The sequence below is a fragment of the Caloenas nicobarica genome, chromosome 19, assembly GCF_036013445.1.
Source record: "Caloenas nicobarica isolate bCalNic1 chromosome 19, bCalNic1.hap1, whole genome shotgun sequence".
Taxonomy (NCBI): domain Eukaryota; kingdom Metazoa; phylum Chordata; class Aves; order Columbiformes; family Columbidae; genus Caloenas; species Caloenas nicobarica.
In genome coordinates, this window is record NC_088263.1 from 2505726 (window position 1) to 2522449 (window position 16724).

General features: G+C 50.7%; 2 protein-coding genes across 2 annotated transcripts; one reads left to right on the forward strand and one right to left on the reverse strand.

The window, feature by feature from the left end:
* Positions 1-1122: 1122 nt before the first annotated feature.
* CIMIP2A (ciliary microtubule inner protein 2A) lies at positions 1123-13935 on the forward strand. Its single transcript, XM_065648208.1, has 7 exons — positions 1123-1178; positions 4584-4777; positions 7431-7735; positions 8993-9110; positions 9698-9792; positions 11845-11962; positions 13847-13935. The coding sequence occupies exons 1-7, from the start codon at positions 1123-1125 to the stop codon at positions 13933-13935; spliced, it is 975 nt and encodes a 324-aa protein (XP_065504280.1).
* Positions 13926-16079, reverse strand: TUBB4B (tubulin beta 4B class IVb). The gene is made up of 4 exons (XM_065648207.1): positions 15979-16079; positions 15777-15885; positions 15593-15703; positions 13926-15135 (listed from the first exon to the last, which is right to left on the reverse strand). The coding sequence occupies exons 1-4, from the start codon at positions 16033-16035 to the stop codon at positions 14075-14077; spliced, it is 1338 nt and encodes a 445-aa protein (XP_065504279.1). The 5' UTR covers positions 16036-16079; the 3' UTR covers positions 13926-14074.
* Between the last annotated feature and the right edge of the window lie 645 nt (positions 16080-16724).

The following is a 16724-nucleotide window of genomic DNA, read 5'->3' on the forward strand; positions in this document are numbered from 1 at the left end:
CCTCTTGCTGCATCTTGTGCCCGTCACCTCTCGGTCTTCCCCCACGCAGCTGACACGAGCCGTCCTGCACCTCCGACACGAAACATCGTGCACTTCAGAGCCTCCCCCTGCAGACCCAGGGCCCCCTCTTAGATCTCAACTATTCGGGCAAATGCAAATGTATTTATAAAGGCTGGAAATTCCAGGTCTCCTCAAGAGTTTAAGCACCAAGGGCAGGAGTCAAAGCATTTTTATCTTCTCAGATACAATTTTGGGTGGAGAACAGGCACCGAAACAGCTGAGAACAACCCCCAAATACTCTGATTTCTGATTAGTAGCTTTGAAACCTTAAAATGATGGTGCCGGTGATGTGTCTGAGCTCCTCGAGGCCACAGAGGGACCTTGGCAGCGAACCAGGCCTGGTGCCGCTGTTGGGGCTGGTGGAAGTGTCGCTGGTGCGGATGGACGTGGGTCGGTGACTTGGGAACAGACCGGCCACAGCGGCTGTTCAGTAAACAGGGACCTGTGTCCTGGGCCTCCCTCCACCCCCTGCACACGAGACAACATGACCATATGGTTTTGGGAATGGGAATAACCCTTTATTCTGTGTGAAGCGAGGCAGGGAAGGGTTGTGTCCTCAAACAGACAGACCAGGAGGGCAAGGAGGAGGAGGGTTGAGGGTTCCACCGCAGCGTGGTGAGTTCCCGAACCTCTGCCTGGGGGGTTCCTGGGCAGAAACCTGTGTCCGTGTGTCCGCAGCAGCGCTGGCCGGGCTGCATGAGCTGCACCAGTGACCGGGCAGCACAGCCGCGCTCTCCCCTGTCGTGTGTGTTGGACACGAACCGCAGCGTGAACACGTATTTGTGCTGGGGCTGCCTATGAGGAACATCTGGCGCTGCTGTCCCAAGGGCTATGAGCTTTCAGGAAACCTGACGAAAGCTCTAAAATCTCTGTGCTCATCCAGAATTTCCAGGTGGGGGAAGAAAAAGACGTGTCCGAGAGAACCTGACAAGCTGCGTGCTGCAGCTGGAGCCACCGTTGGTACCGACATCGCTCCGGCAGCATCACAGAGGTTTCCCGGGTGACCACATCGCGCTGCAGCTCCTTCCTGCCACGACCACCGCCGAGAGCTGCTGCCCGGCCATGGCAGGCCCCAGGGAAAGCAGCTTCTTCCCTCCCAACCCCTACTATGTCCCTGGGTGAGTTCTGAAGTTCGTCCAAAACATCTGTTTATTTCCAGTGCAAATAGCTCCAGTTGGGCTCACGTAGTATTCATGATTCAGGATATTTTGGTTTTCTTAAAGACGCTATTAAATATTCCATGCAGCAGTGCTCCAAAGGAGACAGGGCTCCAGGATAAGAAGTGCCACTTTATAACAGTGTAATTAAAGACCATGCCATAGCACATTGAGGCCAAGCCAAAATTATTGGGTTTTTTCCCCTTTTTTTGAATTTGTTTTAAGCTGCCAAGTGTTACCTGGGCTGCTGTGCAGGGTTTGGTTTCCAAACAGTCATAACTTTTGCATCAAGGATGTTTGAAGATCTCCTTTGAATGAATATTTGCATAGACGTGACACACTCTTGTCAAATTAGTTGGAGCAGAGTCCTGCTGCCAGATCCGAGCTCTTTGAAGATGCCAGTGGTTCTGTGGGTGCTGGTGGTCTAGTTGATCTGCACTTAGATTTATTTTTTTTTTCTTTTTTTCCAAAATTCTCCTCTAAAGGCTTGGAAAGAAGAAACCAAGCCATCATGGGTATTAAGTTATTGGTTAAAAGGTAAGACACAAATGGCAGAAATAAGTGGAGAGGTTTAGCGGTGAAGTAGAGAAGTTGCGTGTGGGAGCCCCTGGTGACCTGTGCTGGGAGATGTGGCCCGTGGCCTGTGTGAACGGGCTGGAAAACGAGCTGCTGTTGGTATAAAATCACTGGGATGAGTCCAGTGACTCCGAAAGGCATCAGGACAATGTCCTGGGCGCAGGGGCTGGTGCCAGCGCGGAGAAAACCCGCACGGCCGCGGGTGCCGCTCAGGCGTGGGCAGGAGGGAGACAGGTCTCAAGCTGCAGGTGAGGGCTGCAGCGCGTTTCCTTCCTTAACAACGCTCCTGCAGTGGTGACCACCTGAGTCCTTCCCATTAATGCCACGTACGGGATTTTTCCACTACCGATCTCTGTATCTTCCAAACCGTGGTTGTCTGGACGATGTGATGTGTTACTCGGTGTTGCTGTCACCCTGTCAAAGTCGTTTGCTGACAGCGGCATGGGAAAGACGAGTAATGGCAAGGAGGGAGCTGTGGCTGTGCTTGCACCTCCAAAAACCTCAAAACCTTCCCTCGCTCCCTCCTGCCTGCAGACAACCCCCCAGCAGTAGCTTCAAACCCCAATACCGACACAGCAGCTGGGGCTGCTGCTAAAGGCAGGAGGAGGAACCAAATTCTGCTGGTGCATTTCGCGATGCAGCACAGGCTGGTAGCGTCAGCCCGAGCCCCAGAGGAAGCCCCTGTGGGTGGTGAGATGCTTTGCATCTGCTTTGGGTGGCTGAGAGCGAGGAGCTGCCTGGAGGGCGCCGCTGGAGCCCGGGCTCTGCTCCAGCAGATGGTGCATCCCGAGCTGGGTGCCCCACGGAGGAGGAAGATACCATGTCACAGCATCTCATGTGTCCCATACCTGGCCGTGCTGGCGAACCTGCAAACGAAACGAGGGAATCAAAGTGGGTTGTTGTCACTAGGGCTGGGCAATGGTCATGGCCAGGGCTTTGAAAATGTCAGCAGAGCGCTCAAGAGCTTTGGGAAACCAAATCCAACGTGCGGGCTGGTTTGGGAAGGACGTGGTGCACCGAGAAGGGGTAATTCCCTGAACGCTGGGCACAGCCCTGCCTGCCCCGTCCTGGCTTGGGGCCGGGAAGGGCACAGAGCCCAGCGAGGACGGGCCCAGGGCTGAGGCTTTCCCTGCAGATCAGGAAGGCTGAGCAGGTTTGGGTGACGTGGGCTGGGGAGTGGCGACGGAGGAGACGTGGCTGAGTAAGGGAAAAGTGAAATGGGGCTCAGCCTTGGGAAAGCAGGTTCCTCGCTGCTCGCCAGCGAGGTTTGAGATCAGCAGCTGCAGTGGCTCAGTGTGAACTACAGAAACAAGGGATCTCTCTGGTTTCTTAATCAAAATACCAAGCAGGAGATGATAAAACAATCCAGCTGAGACTGGTCTCTTCCCCACTTGTAATTCACTGTGACAGATCCCTGTGCCATAAACCCAGACTGACCAGCCCAAGCTCCCTGGATTGCCTTGCTTTTAATTGCTTACAAGTTGAATCCGTTCTCAGCCCTACCATTATTTTGTTCATGATCAAAATCCCTCTGGCCATCCTGTAATTATTCAGGCTATGTCGTTTGTGCTCTTGCTTAGCTTTATCGTCCTGGCGTAGCTTCCCCGTGTTGCAAGACTCATGGAAAATCCATGGGGATGAGCCACTGAGCTCCTCCGGCAGCTGCTGGTGAGAGATCCCGCATGCAAAGTGGGAAAACTTGCCAAGTGTAAATGCATGGCTCTGCTCGCTGTTGTTTAAAGCATTTGGAAGGGAAAGTACTTACTCATCATCTTATGATCCTCATGCATCATCCAACTCTGTCCCCAGACATGCAGTGAGATCGTTGATTGAATATTTCTGTCCATACACTGTAACTGGCAGCTCTACCTTCTTTCTTCGGTGATAGAATGACATCATCTTTAGAAAATTCAATACTGGGAATAGCTGAAGTTTTTGATCTGTACTAGCAGACTTGGGAGCAGAGCTGGAGCTCCAGCATCTGCCCTATCCTGAGCCACCGAAAATTCAAACTGTCCGTCCCAGGTCACGGGGAGCGGAGAAGCAGCGTGTTGCTGCACACCCTGCGTGAAGGTCCCGAAAAATCAAGTGATGTTTGTTACTGGGGCTGAGCAGCCGCTGGGGTGGGTTTGTGAGCCTGGTCCCCTCCTCTCTATAAGGGTTCAGAGCAGGGAGGTTTGGAGGGCACAAACAAGCAACTGCTTGGATTTTTGAGTTTCAATATTGTACTGGGAAATTCTCAGTAACTCACTGTGTTTTAGAACGGAGAGACTGCAAAATTTAAAACTGAGGCATGTTTAACTGGAAATACTATTTTACCTGGGGGGCTGCCGAGGTCAGCGCTGTCAGTGACCACAGCCCACCCTGCGCTCTCACTGTCAGTTTTCCCATCCGCAGGTGCTGCTTCGGCCACACTCCCTGACCTCACCCCTTGTTCCTTCATGAACCGAAGCACAAGTCCGCGCTTACACACGCCTGTAAATCCATGAGCCAGCGTTCATGCTGACATGTAAGAACAGGCATGTGCAAACACGGACGCCCGCCTGGCTCCACGGTAACCACGCGCATCTTCCCGCTGCTCCCCTCGCGCTGCTGCCCCAGCAGCACAAACTCCTTCACGCTTATGGGCACATCCCGGTACAAACACCTTCCCCGAGCCCATGTGCTGCTACCCTGTGTGCTCCTGGCCCTGGCCTTTCCACCGTACAAAAGCTCTGAAGCGCGTTGTCCTACCAGTGGGCACCTTCCAATGCCACCTCGACGACTGCTCCTTTTTGGTTTCCTCCGCAGCTATGACGGCTTCATCCCTCAGTACAACTACCAGTTTGGGGAGACCTTTGGCAAAACCACCCACCGTTTGCTGACGGACCCTGCTGTTGCGAAGAGCCCTCGGCCCTTGCTGGCGCCGCTGCACAAGCCCAAGTTCATCGAGGACTTCAGCGGGCCCACGCACGGTGACCAGGGGTATCTCCCAGGGCGTCCAGGTGAGCAGACGCGGGGGCTCATCCCTTCGCCAGAATGGGCTCTGCTAACGAGCGCAGGGTTAATCACGAGCAGCAGGGGCTGTGCCCGTCCTCAATAGGCTCTGGGGTGAAATGGGGTATTTTCCGCGGAGGGATCATAGTGCTGGGGTAGGCGCACAGGCACCCAGTGTGGGGCTGGAGCACTCGACCTCAGCTGATGAGCACGGGGCATCTCACGTTGGTGTCTGGTGGGCTGGGAAGGAGAATTTTAGTTCCCATGTTACCATCAGTTATATGAAGATAGATGATTTTATGGCATATTATGAACTCACTCCCCAGTTCTTCCATATTGCTGTCATGGTTTAACCACAGCCGGCAACTAAGCACCACACAGCCACTCGTTCACTCCTGATGGGGTGATGAGGGGAGAGGATCAGAAGGGTAAAAGTGAGAAAACTCATGGGTTGAGATAAAACCAATTTAATAATTAAAATATAATAAAAATAAATTGTAATGCAAAGGAAAATAACAAAAAAGAGAGAAATAAAACCCAAGAAAGACAAACGAGGCAAATGGAAACAATTGCTCACCACCAAGCAACCGGTGCCCAGCCAGTCCCTGAGCAGTGGCCTCCCCCCACCAGCCTCCCCCCCAGTTTTATTGCTGAGCACGATGCCGTGTGGTGTAGAACGTCCCTCTGGTCAGTCGGGGTCAGTTGTCCCCGCTGTGTCCCCTCCCAACTCCTCGTGCACCCCCAGGCTGCTCGCTGGTGGGTCTGTGTGAGGAGCAGAAAGGCCTTGACTCTGCAAGTGCTGCTCACCAGTAACTAAAACAGTTCACACTGGGAATTTTTGCTGTGTAGCTTCTTGCAAACTTTTGGCCTTTCTGTTCATCCCAGCTCTGTTCTCCAGAATCCAGCTCTCCACCACACATGTGGTGTTTACAGCTTTCATTCCACAGACACTTAAATTTGCATTTCCTTGGACTAAAATGTGGTTTGGATAGACCCAACCAACTGGTTGACCTAGTTGCTCTCTCTCATTATCCTGTCCTCATTCTTGTTCTCTTCTCAACCACCTTTACATCACCTGCCAGTGTTTGCAGCTGGGAGCTCACGTTTGCTCCTCGCTGGTAAAATATCCAAGAACATGGGCCGTGCTGGTAACTCTTCATCAACAGCTCCTGCTGCCGAGCTGTCGGTGGGCGACCCCTGAAACCCTTCATTGCAAACGGTGAACATGGGCTAAAACCGTAGAGATATTTACTCGAACACACGGTGCTCTCCTGGCTTTTAATTTAGTGTCTGACTGCGCGACATAAAAAAGAGCTCATATGGATTTCTCAAGTACAGAACAACTTCACTTTTCCTTTTCCTTTGGTTTGTGGGATAAAAAGAAAAGAGTAGATGCAATATTTTCATTAACGATAAAAGAAATATTTAGGACAAACCTGCTTTAAAATTTGCACACTGGATTGAAAAATCACTTTCCTCAAGTTATTTGTCTATATCAACTGCTGTTCGGGTTAGCAAGAAAATAATACAGTTAAATATAGTGTTAGGGAATAGACTGCCTTAGCTTATTGGGTATATATACTTATTGAATATATATTAATATATATATACTTACTGAGTATATATATGACGTAAGTAATATTTATAAGTAAATTATGTTATAATTACTTTGCAATTACTATATATATATAAAGTATATATACTTTATAATACAATTACAAGCAGATTGTAAACCTGAATGCCTATCGGAAGCCTTACACTCTTTCGAGAAGGGTTCGATTTTTCTCCGCGCTGCTTGAGCCAGGACAGGTAGTTGTTCCCCAGGACTTTCCGCGATAGGAATGTCCGTGAAACACGAGGAGGTCGGGGGAAGGTGGTAACGACCAGAGGGCTGAAAAAGAAATGACCTATGAGAACAAAAATGGAAGGAATTTGGTTTGTTTAAAAAAGACAAGACTGACATAGTAACAGTTTTCCAATACGGAAAAGATCGTTGTGGGGCGTGAGAGCGATTGTTCTCCGTAAGCACCGGGGGAGGAACCGGCTTCGTTCCCGCACAGACGCGGGGAAGCGCCGGGGGGTCGGGGGATCTGGGGGTGTCAGAGGGGCCGGAGCAGCCGTGGGAGCCACGTCACAGGGTGTTTTTAAGGAAAAGTCAGATAAAAGTTGCCAAGCGTGGCTGTCGCTGCGGAATCTCAAGCTTTCAGGGCTGTCCCTAGTTCACAGAGGAGATATTTAGCACACGCTGGCCATAGGGTATTTTTTGTCACAGCAAACCCTTTCCTCAATGAGCGGCAACGAAGCCAGAGCAAGAATTCCTTGGTGGGCATGGGGGGTCTGTGTTCGGGTTGTGCTGATGCAACCATGTGGAGGAAAGGATATGTGGTTGGTTCGTTTGTTTTCCCTGAATCTTTATAACTTGGCTGATGCTGTTTTACAGTTTAGGCATCACTCAGAGTAAATTTTAAGTTATTGAACTTATCTTTGTGCAGTTTTTCTGTGCAGGCCGGTTTGTTGGACGGGGCTGGTGGCACTTGCACCCCATGGGATGTCATTGGCCCCCCAGCTCCTTTTCTTCACTCCAGGGGGACCTGTGGGGACCGAGGTCCAGCGCGATGGGGATCCCTCATCCTTTCCCTTAACCCCGTGTCTGTCCCGCAGGGCACTTTCCCTATGAGAAAGCTGGGGCTGCGACAAGCTTTCCTGAACCAGTCCTTGGGCCAAAACCTCTTCCAGTGCGGGTGGACGATGACCTGACGGTGACGAACATGGATCCCATGTCCCGTCACTACCCCGGCGAGTACGTCCTGAGGGCACGGATGCCACACGGGTACCCACGGAAGATTTCGTGCCATCCTGCCACTGAGAGACGAGAGTGGAAATTGCCTGAGCTAATCCCGGCCATCAGACAGGAAAAAATGCACGATATTGGCCAGCTGAGCGGCGCCTTGGTGGGAAGCAAACCGGTAAGTGGTTTTGGGTGGAAAAGATGCGTGTTAAGGGAAGCTGCTGTGGAGGGATGGACTTTGGGGACTGGTGGGCTTGGAAGGGATCTCCTTGGTCTGTGGGTGTGAAAAGGGAACTTCATACGGGCAAGGGTGGAAAAGTTTAGAGTGTTGTGTAGAGAAACATCAAATACACGAACGTTTCTAGCAGCAGCAAATCCACCGCATCTTCAGAAATTGTTGTAATCTTTAATCACTTGTTGTAATCTTTAATTACTCTTCCTAAGCAAAAAGACTTAGCCTCTCATTTGGTTGAGTTTCAGCTCCAAATCCCAGACATTAGATCTCACGTCGTGCCGTGCAGTCCGGCTTGTGTTTCCTTGGGTGAACTGGGAGCTCTGCCCTCCTCCTCCTCTTCCTCTTCCCGAAAAGAGAGCACTCCTGGCACCTTTAGTTATGTTCTGGGTTTCTGACCCCTCAGCCGCTCCCACTGCTCACATGAATTTCCCACCATCATTGTCCATCCATGAAACACAAGGATTTGGGTTTCCCTGGGGAGCCGGCTGCTGTTTTGATCAGCACCAGCGTGTTTGAGCCCATTGTTGCTCCTGGAGCCCAAGGCAGCGTTTGTCACGTCGCAGCAGCCGGGGCTCTGCAAATCCCCTGAAGGCAGAGATTAGAGATTTGACGTATGGAGTCAAAAGCTGGCTTGGGTATAAATCCCCAAGAAGGGGCATTCCTGCTCCTTGCTCTGAGAAATAGATCTGCAAAGGAGCTCAGCGCCCAGAGCTCCCCTTGTTCTTCCCCGGGATTTTGCAAAATCTCTGCATACAGGGAGCTTGCCTAGTAATTTGACTTTACCAGAAATTCTTAGAGTAGATCTTAGTGCAAAGCCAGGAAGAAATGGAAATGGCAGTTGCCATTCAGAGTTTGTGGCAGTGATTTAAGCAATGAACTGAGCAGAAAGAGATGAACTGAAGGGAATGGCCTCAAGTGGCGCCAGGTAAGGTTCAGATTGGATATTAGGAAAAATGTATCCCCAGAAAGGGTTGTAAAGCCCTGGAACCGGCTGCCCAGGGCAGTGGTGGAATCACCATCCCTGGAGGTGTTTAAAAGATTGATAGATGAGGTTCTTAGGGACATGGTTTGGTGCTAGAGTTAGGTTATGGTTGGACTTGATGATCTAAAGGGTCTCTTCCAACCAAAATGATTCTGTGATTCTGTGAAGGAGGAATTGGGTTTTACTGGTGTTTGTTTAATTTCTGCTTTTATTTTGAGCCTGTAAAAATTGAAGGTGTAACTCTGCCAGGAGAGGCTGAGATTGCAGACGCGCAGCGAGCTTATCGGTTACCAAAACTGGATGTACCGCGTGTGATCCAACAGAAAGTCATTCCAGGTAAAAAAGAGGGAGGTCACTCACAGTATGAGTCCTGCTCAGAAGAAATCGTGTCACTCTTCTCCCCCTGGGGAAATCTCAGAGACATCGGCCAGTTGTTCCAGCTCGTTTGATCACTTTGGGATGGAAAATGCCCCTTCTCCTTCCCATGCACGGGTGTTTTTTTGGGATGGGTTTTAGACTTTCTATAGTTTCTTATACTTAGTGAAAGTTCGGTGGATGGGCAGAGCAAATGAGAAAGAAAGGCTGGACACCTGGTTGTTTAGTCCCTGAATGTGTATTAAACTGGCAGAGAACACGACAGAGCTGTTGGCTTAAAGAAAAGACTATAAGAAAATCAAGTGTTTCTGCTATACCTCATGGAGATTGAAAAACATCAGTTCAACCTGTTGAGTTTTCCTCAGGAATCATAAAAAAGACTCTTTCAGAAAAGATACTTCACATGTAAGAGTGAATTTTACCATTTAAATGGATGAATTTTTCCTTCGTATGCTCTGCCAAGATTTTATATTTATCCCCGCCTCTTCCAATTCCAAACTGGTTGGGCCTTATATAATATGTATGTTCTCTCTTGTCTTCATCCGAAGGGTACGCTGGATTCATCCCCCGCTACCCCTGGGTTTATGGCGTGAACTATGTCCAGGCTGTGAAGGAAGCCATGGACGAATTTGACCGATTTCAGGTAGATTATACCTACAAATCTTATTTCAAGAATATAATGTTGGTATTGTTTCATCTGCAACACTAAAAGCGGTTTCATTTACAGTAGTAGTTATTAGAACTGAGGTTATAAGTACAAGCAAAATAAAATGCTATTAGGTAACATGTTGAAAAAATCATGAGCAATTAAATCCTGTAACTTGTTTCCTTGGGACATTAAGGGAGGATAAATGAGTTCTTAAAAGGATTAAGCAAATCTATAGAGGGTTGGTTCATGGGTGGCTGTTAAATGTTGCTCTGAGTGCAGAAACACAGGATGCAACTATCTGTGCTTACCTTACGCAATACATCTTCTTTACCTGGGTGGCTGCGGTGGCTTCCTGGGCTGCTTGGATGGATATTTCTCCCTTTTAATTGGTTGTAAGGCTTTTTCCTTTACTAACATAATTTGTCTTAAAAGGATCTAGATCTTCTTTCTCCTCCTTTTGGGATGGATGCAGAAATATCCCTACTGAAAAACTATTTTGTCCCCTTGCTGTAAGGTCTGTATAATGCCATATAATCCTCCTACATGGGAAAATGAGGTCCCTCCCACCATCGTTTGCATTCAAAGCTACACATTTCTTCCTGCTGCCAGGATGGAGCGCGATCCCCGCGACAGCCGTCTCGCTGGTCCGGTGGGGGCTGATCAGCTCCCTGAAAGCCGGTTACAACATTTCCAGCCCTTTCTGGTCACTGGGATTCACTGCGGTGCCTTCACCGCACAGAATCTGGGTCTGATGTAGAGAAAATCCAAGACCGAGGATCCCTGGGTCAGGGAAACTCCGCTGGGAAGAAATGACTCAGCAGCGCTGGCAGCGCGATGCTTTGGCTGGGACATATTCCCTGTGCCGGCTGCCTTATCCTTTCCTTCTGCCATTAATAGGAATTGAAATGAAGCAAAAGGAACAAAAAACAGGTGTTATCAAACCTGTTTGCAAAGCCCCTCTGCCCCTGATTTCTTAAGAAATGTCTGCCATGCAGTACGTCAGCGAGGGAGGTGTTTCCCCATCGCAGGATTCAGCAGAATCCAGGCTCGCAGAGGGCGGCCGCAGCGCATCAGGCACCGCAGGAATATAAGAACACTAAGAAAAACAAAAAAAAATCACAGCACGTTTCTGTCTAAGATGGCTTCTGACTTGAAGCCACTAATCTTCTGCCCTAAATCTCCGTTGCCGTAGGTTACATTACTGGGATGTGCCATGGATCGCTGCTTACTGCCGCATCAGGCAAAATAATGCAATCCTCTCGCTCCAGTGCCGCGCTGGAGGGATCGCAGCGGCCGCTCCAGCCCCGCTCACAAAAGGGTTCGGTGGCTTCAGTTTGCTCGGCTCTGTGAACCCCGTCCCTCCACTGCTGAGGAGGATGACACGGATTTAGGGTCACTCTGATGGGTTTTGTTGGGTGCAGAGCTGCAGGCTCCATCCTGCAGCACAGCCCGTACCTGTGAGCTCGGGGTCAAGGACAGACCCAGGAGTGATCTACGCTCTCCCTTCAGCTAACGCTCCCCAAGCCTTCCTCTTCCTCCCAGCCTGGGAATTACTGGCTAATCACTGCTGGTGGGACTCGTGGAAAAATAAAACCACTTGAAGGGGTCACGCCAAATCGCAGGTGTGCAGAGTCACAGCGCAGGAGCAGACGAGGACAGACCCAACCCCAGCAGGTACCACTGGGCCACAGAGTACCAAATGTAGAAGCACAAGGCGTTCGGGAGTTGCAGATGATGCCCGAAGGTGATGGATGCTGTGGGGATCCTGAGGACCACAGCAGGGCCAGGAGCTGCTCGGGGGTTCGAGCTGGCAGCGGCAGCGCTGTCAGGGCAGCTGCAACACCCAGCGAGAGAAAAACTTACCAAGTGGGAACAGGGAAGCTGCAATGTAGCTCCTAATTAGAAGAAAACATCTGGAAAGAGAATTGCTTTACACTGGCTTAGATATTTCCCTTAATGCAGAGTCGAAGCATGTGACTTGGGTAACAATAATATGGTTTAAAATGAACTTTACTGAGTTGCTGGTTTGTTTGTTTGTTTTTCCAGTTTTTGCAAAGAAACCCAGTTTCCAGCTTTGGCAAGAGATTTCCCCAAACATACTGGCCTACCAACAAGATTTACACCGACGCTGGACTCATACCTTTCTACAGCGGCTTTGTACCAGGTACATTTATCAGCTGAGTGAAAATGAAAGTCACTAATACTAATTATTGTCATTAAGTAGCGCTGTTATTAGCTGTAGTGTCGTAGTGGTGACCAGTTACTGAAATGTTCCACATGGGTAGTAGATTTTTTTTTTTTTCTAGTCTGTGCCAAGGTGCTGGGCTTGTGCCATCCGCTGAGTTTTTTGCAGGAGAGCCCATCTCCCAGCCCCGAATATGCAGAACATGCCTCTGGTTTCCAGCCGAAGCAGAGGACGACCAGGAACGCCCCACTCATTACACGGGTGCGGCGCAATTTCTTCATCAGGAAAGTGATTCTGGTCTAAAAAGCTTAAAGTCTGATAAAAAAGCAAAAGGTAGATGATACAAAGGGGTTGAGAAAGCACAAAAAAAGCAGGGAAATGGTGTTAGTTACTCCGTAGTGTCTGCCTGATCCTTGTTAGATATTGGTGTTGCCTAAAAGAAGAGGTCTGAAAAAAAGTCATTTTGTGTACGTTAAGGGATTCCCATGCAGAGCATTAAGGTATCAGGCTACAATTTCAACAAATCAGCAATTAATATTGCTGTCTTTGGCCACAGCAAAGTCAAAAGGCCACAGCTCAGTAACATGGGATCAGGAATCATGGAGATAAACTGGAAAGAAATAAATACCTTGCACTTACTGTGATAAAAAGGAGGAAAATGGTGTCAAAATGTGGCAGAAATGAAAGCAAAGAGTGAGAAAATAGCTCTCCTGGCAATGATTGGAATGATTAGTTGGAATTGAGATTGTGTCTGAGCTTAGAGGGGAGAAGGCTGAGCCCAGTGAATGTGGCTTTGGCAAGACTTGAAACCAGGTTTGACATGGGGCTGGTCAGCAAGAGCGTGAAGGACAGAAATCAACTGCTTGAAGCGTTACCTCACACTTTAAAAATCTGTTGTCATCATTTCACCTACAAAAGTGTTCTCTGTAGGTCTGGAACCGGCCACCTGTTTCTGTAGACAGACCAATATCCCCACCCCAGGAGCCACCACAGCCTGTGCAATTTTAACTACTCCAACTGGTTTGATTCTGGAAGAAAATTATTTTTAAGATAGGAAAAAAAAATCAACCCCCAAATCAGTTAAAGTCTAGAACACCCAACAGAGTTTCTTCAGCAGGGAAGCAGCCTGTTCTCTCCTGTCCAGCTATTTAGCGTGACAGGTTTGTCACTTTAGGTAACACTGAACATATTAACTGTTTCCACAGTAAAAATTTGCTAATACAGAGATTTCATGAGATAAAAGTGTGTTAATCTGGTATGAGGTGTTCAGCTCACTTCCAAAGCAGAGAGGCTGCAGTAACACCCACTTGATTTGGGTTTTAAATCTCTATATGGTGACTTCAAGGCTGCACACACAGGAGCTCTCCGATGTCACTTGTCCCCAGGGGCAGCACCGCTTGTCACAGCTGTCCCCAGGGCTCCTGTGACAGGCCATGGCTACCTGCTGGGTTTATATTGTGTGGCTGCAGAGATCAGCCTGGCTTGTCCTCCCCAAAAACACCCAGCCGTGTCACAGGCACCTGCCCTGCACAGCCTGCCAGGGCAACCGACAGCTTAGGGCCACCTAAAGCTGAACCTACAGATCTCCCACCCAGTGCAGCCTGTAACAGGAATCCCCAGCCAGGTACCTAAATTTAGACACAGCTTAGAGCTGAATTCCACCCTCTGTGAAGTGTGTGTGTCATTTTCCCCCCCACCCCGATTATAAAGCCGGAGTTTCTTCAATTCCCGCACCCCTGGAGCAAAGATGCCACCACAGCCAGTGACAGGATCAACGGGCGTTCACCTCGAGGAAGGGACAGAAGCCTAGTTGCCTTGGGCGAGCGGCAGGACTCACACCAAGTCTGTACTTTTCTTTTCCAGAGTTGCGCAACACCTACGCACTGACTTTTAAAAACAGCACCCGAAAAGCTTATGAAAAGGAAAAAAGGAGACGAGCTCGTGCACTGTGAAAAATGCTTTAATGGTGCCTGTACAGCAGCTGAAGTGACTTTGGAACAGGAAGAGGAACACAAACACAGACAGAGAAGTTTTGAATGAAAGAGTTCATACAGCTTTAAACAAAATTTACAGGTGGTAACTGCATAGCTTTTACTCTGCCTCGGCCTCCTCCTCCTCCTCAAACTCCCCCTCCTCCTCAGCTGTGGCATCCTGGTACTGCTGATACTCAGACACCAGGTCATTCATGTTGCTCTCAGCCTCTGTGAACTCCATCTCGTCCATGCCCTCGCCCGTGTACCAGTGCAGAAAAGCCTTTCGGCGGAACATGGCCGTGAACTGCTCAGAAATGCGTTTGAACAGCTCCTGGATGGCTGTGCTGTTACCAATGAAGGTGGCAGACATTTTCAGGCCACGAGGTGGAATGTCACAGACCGCTGTTTTAACGTTATTAGGAATCCACTCAACAAAATAGCTGCTGTTTTTGTTCTGAACGTTGAGCATTTGCTCATCGACCTCTTTCATCGACATACGGCCCCTAAAAACAGCAGCTACGGTCAGATAGCGGCCGTGACGCGGGTCACACGCAGCCATCATGTTCTTTGCATCGAACATCTGCTGGGTTAGCTCTGGCACGGTTAAAGCACGATACTGCTGGCTCCCACGGCTTGTGAGCGGGGCAAAACCAGGCATGAAAAAGTGCAAACGGGGAAAGGGAACCATGTTCACCGCCAGCTTCCGCAGGTCAGCGTTGAGCTGGCCCGGGAACCGCAGGCAGGTGGTCACACCGCTCATGGTTGCTGACACTAAATGGTTCAGATCACCGTACGTTGGAGTAGTTAACTTCAGTGTTCTGAAGCATATGTCATAGAGGGCTTCGTTATCAATACAGTATGTTTCGTCTGTGTTCTCCACAAGCTGGTGCACCGAGAGTGTGGCATTGTAGGGCTCTACTACAGTATCTGATACTTTAGGGGAGGGTACAACACTGAAAGTATTCATAATTCGGTCTGGGTACTCTTCACGAATTTTGCTGATGAGCAGGGTACCCATGCCAGAGCCTGTACCACCACCAAGAGAGTGAGTAAGCTGAAAGCCCTGGAGACAATCACAGCTTTCTGCCTCCTTTCTTACAACATCTAACACGGAATCAACTAATTCAGCACCTTCTGTATAATGGCCCTTTGCCCAGTTGTTTCCTGCTCCGCTTTGACCTGGAAGAGAGCCATTGTCGTATTAGATTATGGTCACTGCTTCCTGCTTGCAAGCAAAGCTTAGAAGCATCAGCTTACACAGAAACTCCACCAATGCTTTCATTTTATCGAGCACAGAGCTCTGGTTTCGCACAAGCACCTCTGAAACAGCTCGGAAAATACACAGAAAACGTTCATTATTAATGGTACAGCAGCCATTTAATCTCTGCTGGTAGCATGAAGGAGATAATTAGAATCGGAAGAGCAACGACCTCTCCGTGCCTTCTCGGACCTGCTCTTCCAGCTGCTGCCACCGCGCACCATCCCGCACACCCCCGGTTATTTCACGCCCGTCACCAAGCGCCGGGATTAACCCCCCTGGCGGAGCATGTGCGGCGGTGCCCGCAGTGCGGCCCGGCCCTGCCCACCCCACCCCGGCTCCCCGGCGCGTCCCTCCCCCGCTCCCGGCGCCACTCACCGAACACGAAGTTGTCAGGCCTGAAGATCTGGCCGAAGGGCCCGGAGCGCACCGAGTCCATGGTGCCGGGTTCCAGGTCCACCAGGACGGCGCGGGGCACGTATTTGCCACCTGCAAGACAGGGAGGAGCCGTCACTGCGGCGCCGGGGGGCGCGGAGGGGGCGGGCGGCGCGCCGGGCCCTACCTGTGGCCTCGTTGTAGTACACATTGATGCGCTCCAGCTGCAGGTCGCTGTCGCCGTGGTAGGTACCGGTTGGGTCGATGCCATGTTCGTCGCTGATCACCTCCCAAAACTGCGGCAGAAAAGCGCGTCAGGGGCGGCGGGGCCGGGCGCGCCCCTACCCTTCTCATCTCCCCCCCCGCCGCCCCCTGCCCACCGCCCGGACCTTGGCCCCGATCTGGTTTCCGCATTGCCCGGCCTGCAGGTGCACGATCTCCCTCATGATGGCGGCGGCACAGGTCGCTGTCACCCAACGCCACTCTTCCCCCAACCGACTCTGCCTACGAGAGGCAACGGCCAAGCTTTATATAGCAGCGGAATGCGCGCGCAGCCTTCGTTTCCCCTCCCGGGCGCCCATTCGCAGTACCTATTGGCTACCCATAACGAGGCTCTACAAATGAGGAAATCTGGTTGGTCGGAGCGCTGCCATTCAAATCATTGGCTCCTCTTTGCTCCGCCCGCCTGTCAGTTGATTTTACTGTTAGGCAACCGGGGCCCAACGAATGCCCGCCCTACTGGCTCAGGACACTTCCGATTGGCTTAATTGAATGATTGATGCCGAGCGTGATTGGCTGCCGGCCCCAGAGATGAGCTAACGTCATTTGATTGGGTGAAAACAAAGTGTCCTAGTAACCGTCGCAATGACTCCGCAGCGGGCGCTGGGCGGTGGCTCGCGCAGCCGCCTATTCCCGAAGCCGTGCGCGCACTTTGCGCAGCGTAGGCGGCAGCTCCTCCTTACTGCGGGAGATGGGGGGGCGGTTTCCGGGGAAACCTGACCGGGCCATTTCTCCGGCGGGTCCCAAGCATCCCCCCCCCCGCCTCTCCCCTCCGCTCCTCCGGGAGGGCCTCCCCCTGCAGCCCCCGCTGCCACCCCCTTCCCCCCCCGCCCTCCGTTGGCCCCGGGGCGCTGCA